This window comes from Thunnus thynnus, chromosome 12, assembly GCF_963924715.1.
Source record: "Thunnus thynnus chromosome 12, fThuThy2.1, whole genome shotgun sequence".
Classification (NCBI taxonomy): domain Eukaryota; kingdom Metazoa; phylum Chordata; class Actinopteri; order Scombriformes; family Scombridae; genus Thunnus; species Thunnus thynnus.
The window spans coordinates 4,357,241-4,365,196 of record NC_089528.1 but is presented as its reverse complement, the minus strand read 5'-3'; the positions used below and the strand labels follow the sequence as shown (position 1 = coordinate 4,365,196).

General features: G+C 49.0%; 1 protein-coding gene across 1 annotated transcript in view; it reads left to right on the top strand.

Annotated features, from left to right (window-relative positions):
• The window catches only part of chd7 (chromodomain helicase DNA binding protein 7), a 73,359-nt gene extending 65,917 nt beyond the window's left edge, over positions 1–7,442 (top strand). Inside the window, exons 31-41 of the mRNA XM_067604911.1 lie at positions 114–322; positions 480–1,508; positions 1,914–2,080; positions 2,463–2,717; positions 2,951–3,121; positions 3,267–3,500; positions 3,661–3,876; positions 4,003–4,143; positions 4,268–4,372; positions 4,545–4,725; positions 4,922–7,442. Coding sequence (XP_067461012.1) covers positions 114–322; positions 480–1,508; positions 1,914–2,080; positions 2,463–2,717; positions 2,951–3,121; positions 3,267–3,500; positions 3,661–3,876; positions 4,003–4,143; positions 4,268–4,372; positions 4,545–4,725; positions 4,922–5,931 — 3,718 coding nt within the window. The 3' untranslated portion in view covers positions 5,932–7,442. The remainder of the gene's footprint in view (positions 1–113; positions 323–479; positions 1,509–1,913; positions 2,081–2,462; positions 2,718–2,950; positions 3,122–3,266; positions 3,501–3,660; positions 3,877–4,002; positions 4,144–4,267; positions 4,373–4,544; positions 4,726–4,921) is intronic.
• Positions 7,443–7,956: the final 514 nt, after the last annotated feature.

Here is a 7,956-nt window from a genome sequence, read left to right as displayed (position 1 = left end):
GTTGGAGGTGCTGTGTCCTCCTGCTCGTATTTGATCATCAGTTCTTCTCATATTTAAACACACAGTACTTTTTGGTAGTTAAACCCTTTCTTGTGTGTTTTTTACTCTGTCAGATGGACTCGTCGTGAGGAGGCCGACTTCTACCGCGTTGTGTCCACCTTTGGAGTCGTCTTTGACACCCAACGTCAGAAATTTGATTGGACACAGTTCAGAGCTTTTGCCAGATTGGACAAGAAAACAGACGAGAGCTTGGAGAAATATTACTACTCATTCATCGCCATGTGCAAACGAGTCTGCCGCATGCAGGTCAAGACTGAAACAGGTAAGAGGAGAAGACACTGCTAGAGAGAGATGTTCAGGTGTTCATTCTCTAAAAAATGTCATGTCATATTATTAAATGTCATTTTTATATTAGCAGTGGTGTCATCAATCGTATATTTTTGGAGTAAATTTAAATGTCTGCCCATTCCCTCACCCAGAACTCCCAGACCCGACCCTGATCATCGACCCCATCACAGAGGAGCGCGCCTCTCGCACGCTGTACCGCATTGAGCTGCTCCGCCGCATCCGAGAGCAAGTCCTCCCCCATCCGCTGCTTTCTGAGCGCCTCAAGCTCTGTCAGCCCTCCCCAGACCTCCCGGAGTGGTGGGAGTGTGGCCGCCATGACCGAGACCTCCTCCTGGGGGCCTCCAAACACGGCGTAAGCCGGACAGATTATCACATCTTAAACGACCCTACCTTGGCCTTTCTGGAAGCCCACCAGCGCTTTACCAGCCAGCGAGGGGCCGGCGTCGGTATGGGAACCCAGGGAGAGATCACCAAAGCTGGGGTGGGAGAAGCGGAAAGCGCCTCTGCACCCCTCCTCACACCCGCAGAGCTGGCAAGCGCGACAGCTGCTGCCAAAATTGCTGTTAACGCAGCTAAAGAAGAGGAGGGAGAAGGGAAGGAGGTGAAGACTGAGGAAGGGAAAGCAGAGACAGAGGTTAAAATGGAGGTAGAGGAAGGAGATGCCAACAGCATTCCATGCACCAAGACCGAAACTCCTGATGAACAGAAGGAAAATGAGGGAGAGGTTGGAGAAGGGAAAGAAGAGACAGCTGCTTCACCAGGGAAGGAGGTCAAGAAAGAAGAGGAAGAGGCGCAGCCAAAAATAGAAAAAGAGGAACAGGAAGAGTCGAAAGAGGAGCAGAGTGAAGAAGGAGAGAAGAGCTCCAAGCCGGCAGATGACCAAGATAAAGACCTGATAGAAGAGGAGAAGAAGAGTCCAACTCCTGTTGACGCTGTTGGGGACCAGAAGGAGACAAAGACTGAACTCCCAGAACATCCCGACTCCTCTCCTAAAGCACAAGCAGGCCACAAGACTGCAGAGGAGGAAGACAAAGAGGAGAGGGGGAACCCCGAGTCTCCTAAATCTCCAAAGTCAGCTGACACAGAGAAAAGCCCAGAGGAGGAAGAAGAGGAGAGGATGGACGAAGACGACAAATCAGAGAAATCCTCTCAAGCTGAAGGTAGGGTGAAGTTAATTGCTTGGACATTAGCTTGGAGGTAGTCAGTCATTGATCTCAGTGGTGATTATGTTTAAGTTTTGGTTTACCAGGGAGGTGATGACGTGAAGTTCTACACAGTATAGATGTCTCTCTCTCTCTCTCTCTTACTTTAGTTGTACTCCTGTTAATTAGGATGCTTCTAGTCAACCAGTTTATTTGTCCTGGTTGTCAGCTGTCATTCCTGACACCACACTCGGTCACAGTAGTGTTGGGTCAGGTCTGGTGTTTCCCCTCATGACTTGGCAGAGTTTTAATGAGTCTAAGTTCCAAGGGCGAGACAATAAAATGAGTTTGGATCCCTTGATAACAATTTGGAAACCCTTTTTAATTAAGAGTTGCAACGTGACTTTCTTTCTCTATGCACAGCGAGCGCTGCGTCAGAGCAGAAGAACTTTGATGAGGAGAGTATCGCGTCTCTGAGCACTTCGGCCCGAGACGAAACCAGAGATGGGTTTTGCCCCGACGACCTGCCGGAAACTTCTGCACTGCAGGCCTCACAGGACAGAGCCTACGCCTTCTCCTTCTGGCCTAAGGTGAGTCACAAAGAATAGCCTGCAGACACAAGTAAAGGCCGGCTAATTAACATTGTATGGTCACAAGTCTCTTCTACTGTTCCTACATATGTTTTACATCAAAGTACAGCTGAAAGAATCAGTCGATCAGTCAATTGACATCAAAATAGTTGCAGATTAATTTTCTAATATTCATTGATAAGTCATTTTTAAAGCAGAAAGGCCAAACATTCACTGATTCCAGCTTTTTGTGTAAAAACACATAAATTAGGAATAAACACATCTCACTAATATAATCCCGTTTCAAAATAAAGGTCTCTATCTGCTGTAGAGGTAACATGTATACAGAAAGAAAGACAAAGCTCTGTAGAACAGTCCCATCATCAGCTCTCTCCACCCTCAGGATCGAGTGATGATCAACAGGATGGATAACATCTGCGAGGCCGTCCTGAAGGGCAAGTGGCCTGTCAACCGAAGGCACATCTTTGACTTCCCCAGCAACCTGTTGCCGGGGCACGGCTCCACGGTAACCGCAGCGGCCGTAGCCACGGCGACCGAGAGCCCACTGCAGAGGCGGAGCTTGGCCGAGCTGACGATGGCCGGCATCCACACGCCTTACAGTGGGAGTGAAGATAAAACACTATCGCCGCAGGTTCATGTGAGTGCACGCACACACACACACACATACACACACACACACACACACACACACAGGTCAGACCTTTGCAAATATTTGAGAGCCATTCTTTTATCTTTTATCTTTTATTCAATATGTTCAAACAACTATTCTACTTCATCAGTAGCTTATTAGTCTTCTTTTTGGGAAAGGAAATACCATCTGCCATCATTGCTACTGAGGTACCACTTGTAACAGTTGATTTGCTGTTGCAGGACGACGCTCTGAGCCTGACAGTGCCTCGACAAAGGAGGAGGAGGAGGAGGAAGATCGAGATTGAGGCAGAGAGAGCAGCCAAGAGACGCAATCTGATGGAGATGGTGGCTCAGCTGAGAGAGAGCCACGCTGCTGTCGAGTCTCAGAGTCAGGCTATAGACCTCACCAAGGTGCTCGCACAAACTCACTAACATGGAGTTCATTAGTTTAGATTAGAAACTATGTTGCCAGGCATCCAAAAATTAACTATTAAACACATTTTTACATACAAAAAGTCAAGTTCGTTAACTAAAACTGATGTGATTTGCTGTTCAGGGTATGCATCATCACCACAAGGCCTCTCCCTCATTGAGCGGCTTCCCCAGTGCCCTGGTGACAAGCCCCTCCCTCAAGGCCCAGATGGAGTTACTGCAGCAAGCCCCGCCCTCCGGACACAGAGCCAATGGCTCACTAGAGGCTGACCTGCCCATCATGAGGAGGAGGCGAGGCCGCAGGAAAAATGTGGAGGGCCTTGAGCTGCTGTTCATGGGCAACAAGAGAGCAGGAGGGGTACGTGTGTGTGTGTGTGTGTGTGTATGTGTGTGTGAGTGTGTGTGTGTGTGTGTGTTAAAGCTTTAAAGTTGTCAGTGTTTCACAGACACTGAAGGCAGTATATGAGCATCTGAATTAAATTCCCTCCATTCTCTCTCTGTCCCTATTGGACATTCAGGATGATGCTGATGGGACAAAGGTTTCAGGTGTGGAGGGGGTTCGGGACACTGCTCGTGCCCACAGACCCCTCACAGTCCCCGAGCAGAGCCCCAGTGCCAGATCTCTAGCATCCGGCAGTCTGGAGGAGGAGGAGGCAGCAGTTTCCAACAAAGAGCTGGGAGAGTGGCTGAGGCAGCACCCCACATACACCATGGACATGGCTGGATTTACACCAGTACGTCATTTCTAATGCGTTTTTCCTCTCGTTAATCTATTCACTGTCTTCTTCATGAGTGTCTGCAATCATCTTCTGTAATTCACGTTATTCACACAGACCTTTCTGTTTGTCTCTCTACTACAGAAGAGCGAGGAGTTACTGCTGTCTCAGTTCTCTAAGCCCAAGCAGAAGCGCCATCGCTGTCGAAACCCCAACAAGATCGACATCAACACCCTGACTGGAGAGGAGCGAGTGCCTGTGGTCAACAGACGCAATGGACGCAAGGTAAGCTGACACAAACCAGCCATGTGCATAGTATATACTGCTCAGGAGATGCTATCTAAGGACAAGTGGCTCGTCAAGTGTATGATTTTTCATGAGAAACTAATTTCATCTTCCTGTTCTGTAGATGGGCGGGGCCATGGCTCCACCAATGAAGGAGCTTCCCAGATGGTTATTGGAGAACCCAGAGTTTTCTATCGCCCCTGATTGGACAGATATCGTCAAACAGTCGGTGAGTATCTGAGTATGAGTGAGTATGATTTCTCGCCTCCTGTGTAAAATGTTTCAAATGAAACTGCCAGTCCCAAATGAAAATGATTATTTCATTATACACATTGCCAGCTTAGACTTCCTTGTGAATTTAAGTCGTTTTCTAACCTAAAATAAAATCCTCCTCTACGCAGGGATTCCTCCCAGAAGCTATGTTTGACCGCCTTCTTACTGGCCCTGTGGTCAGGGAGGAGGGCGTCCGTCGCCGGGGGCGACGACCCAAATCTGAGATTGCCAAGGCAGCGGCTGCTGCCCAGGCGGCAGCAGCAGCTCAGGCTGCACAGGCTTCACTGGCTACTGCTGCTTCAACTGCAGGTACAAACTACTGCTGAACCACCCAACACGTCACATCGGTCCCACATGATTTAATAAACCCACTAGAACCTTGTGACATGAACTAGTTTCCAGTTTTGCAGCACCTGTTAATTTCCTGAATCCATATAATGTGAGATGAGGGCTGATTTAGCTTCAGAGCTGCATTTTGACTCAATGTATGTGTGTGTGTCTGCAGGAGGCATCAACCCTCTGCTGCTGAACAGTCTGTTTGGAGGGATGGACCTGTCGTCCCTCCAGAGCCTGCAGTCTCTCCAGTTGGCTGCTGGTCTGATGGCCTTCCCTTCCCCCACTGATCCCAAGCAGGCTGCCGCCAGCGCCGCCGCCACCTCCATGCTGCCCCTCATGCTGCCCGGCATGGGAGGCCTTCCCAACATGGCCGCCGCTCTGCCCAATATGTTCAGTCTAGGTGGGCTGTTCGGTGGTAACCTGGCAACAGCTGCAGCCGCCGCCGCTGCATCCAACTCCGCTCTCGCCACCGCATCAGGGAACACCAATGGCACAATGGAGGGAGAGGGCAACAAAACGGCGCTGACGAAGAGAGAGGCAGAGGAAAAAGAAGAGGGAGAAGACTGTGATGAGGCGGGAGAGGAGGAAGAAGAGGAGGCTGAGGGAAATGAGGAAAAAGTGAAGAAGGCAAAGAAGAAGAAGATGGAGAAATCAAATAATGATGTCACTGCAGCTCCTCAGACCCCAGCAGCTGACTCGCCAGCTGACTCATCCATCAACGGTGACGCCACCGCTCTGCTGGCTGCTGCCGGCATGTCCGCCAACTCTCTGGCGTTCAACCCCTTCCTCCTCTCCACCATGGCCCCCGGCCTCCTCTACCCCTCCATGTTCCTACCTCCAGGCCTCGCCGGGCTCAGCCTGCCCGGCTTCCCCACCGCCTCCACCCTGGCCGAGCTCCAGAGCGCCATGGCCGGAGCGCTGGGAGGCAACGCTGTGAACACAAACCCCCCGAGAGACGAGGAGAAGACGGGGCTGAAAGCTACAGGAGAGGAGGAGGACGAGGAGGAGGAGGAGGAAGAGGAGGCGCAGGGAGGAGAGAGTGACTTGGCTGAGGAGAAGGAGGGAGGAGCGGAAGAGACGAAAGGCGACGCTGAGGATTCAGCTCTGGAAGATGGAGGGATGGGAGGAGAGGAGGAGGAGGAGGAGGACACGTCTCCACAGAAGGACAAGAGTGACTGAAATAAAACAAAACTGACTGGCCTTGGACATTTCCTCCCCTCTGACCTCCCCCGCCACGTTTACACGCCTCCACCACCACAAATATCCAAATTATTATGAATCCTGTTTTTTTTTTTTTTTCCTTTACGTTGTTGTTGATGATTTCTCTCTCACTCTTTGTTGTTTCTTTTTTTTGGCCAGGTATATTAACTATGCGTCAGAGAGGACGAGGTGCGTGCGTTAAGTTAAATCTCTCTGAGCGATAGTGTAGTCAGGGAAAATCCTCACAGCCGCTCACTCAGAGCTCGGCTCCTGTTCAAAGACTGTTTCTCTCTATCTGGTCGGCCTGTGTGCACTGTGAACGGTGCATCTACACTTCTCTCTCACATAGGACTTTACAAAGTTCCAATAGTACTATTATTATTATTATTATTGCTGCTTTCAGCTCTCAGATTTTTGTTGTACTTTTTTAAAAAAAAATTTTGCTTCCTTCCTCTTCGTCTGGACTGTTTGTTGTTGGTTGTTGGCAGCATCTCATCAGAAGAGAAGAAATGCTCGCTTGGTTCTCAAAAAAAAACAGCATTACAGCTAAACCCAGCTGTCTGTCTGACAAAGCTGCTGCAAGAGGAATTGTGGGCAATGGAGTTGATCGAGCTGTTCTGTCGCAGAGCAGATTTTTAAGTTCTCACATATCAGACCAGGTAGACTCTGAGGAGGAAAAAGAAAAACTAGACTGGCCTAAAACTCAGTCTCACACACTGACTACCACAACACAACACACACACACACACACATATCCCAGACACATACTTGACCATGAGTCGCGCGCACACACACATATTCAAATGTCCACCACTACACACACTAACCCCCTAAACCCTCTCTTGTCATGTGACTGTTTCCAGGAGGACTCGTCCCCGCAGCTGTTTTTCCTTTTTTGAGTGTATATGTGTGTGTGCGCTTGTGCGTGCGTGCGTGCGTGCACGCTGAACCAATACTGTTAAACCCAGTCCCACACTGTTTGAATACCAGTCTTGAGTCTTTCCACTGCCAGTCTCTGAATCCTGTCTTCTCATTTGGAGGCGGCTGGTTTTGTGGCGGGAGTGGCAGGCGGGCTGGGTCTGCCGCCAGTCAGGCCCTCTGATTGGTCCGCTTCACGCCGGCGAAACCAACTGTCCTTTCTCTGAGGTCTTCTGTGAAAGGATTTGGAGCGGTGGTCCACACAGGGATGTGATGTTTCAGGTTTATTCTTTAAAAAGGGGGCACATGAGATGGTTAATTTTTTTTTTTCCCGGTCGCTGCCACATTTAAATCCTTTTGTTTTTATTTCTCCTTCACATCCCGGTAGTTTCAGACCGAGCGCTGCTCCCTAGTGACCTTCTCCTAATGACTGTTGCTCTAGTCACACACACTGACACCAGGCCTGGCCGAAACAGGACTGAGACACATTTTCAACAGAGTTGGAAATTCACAAGTTTCTATGTCTATATGAAGTTCAACTCTGGTCGCCGAGTCGATTCTTTTTTTAAATACTTGAAAAGAGCGAGTGGTGCTTGATTTGTTTCCATTCCCGAGGGCCAGTTTAAGTGTCTGAGATAAATCAAGCTCCACAAGCGGTTCAAATATTTGACAGTACATTCAAACACAAACAGTGGCCAGGTCTTATTAACATTTGCTATCACAGCCAGCCCAGCAGACGCAGAGAGAGAGCTGGGACGGGGAGGGAGGAGAGATCGGCTTTGGCTCTCTGGAAGACACCTTCCCTGTCAGAGATCCTTGTTCTCGTCTCTAATGCTGAGACAGCAATAACCAAGGCAGCTTTTGAATGTTCCAACATCACTCTCCCAACACACACACATACACACACACACACATACACACACTATATGAATAACCACAAGTGTCGTATGAATAGAAAACAAAACTGTAAATGATGACAAATAAGTACTGCAATCAATTTTGTCTCACTCTGTTCCTGTTGATGCACTGGTGTTAAAGAGTTAAAATAATCAGGTACCTTTATTACTTAGCTACTTTTCTTGAAAA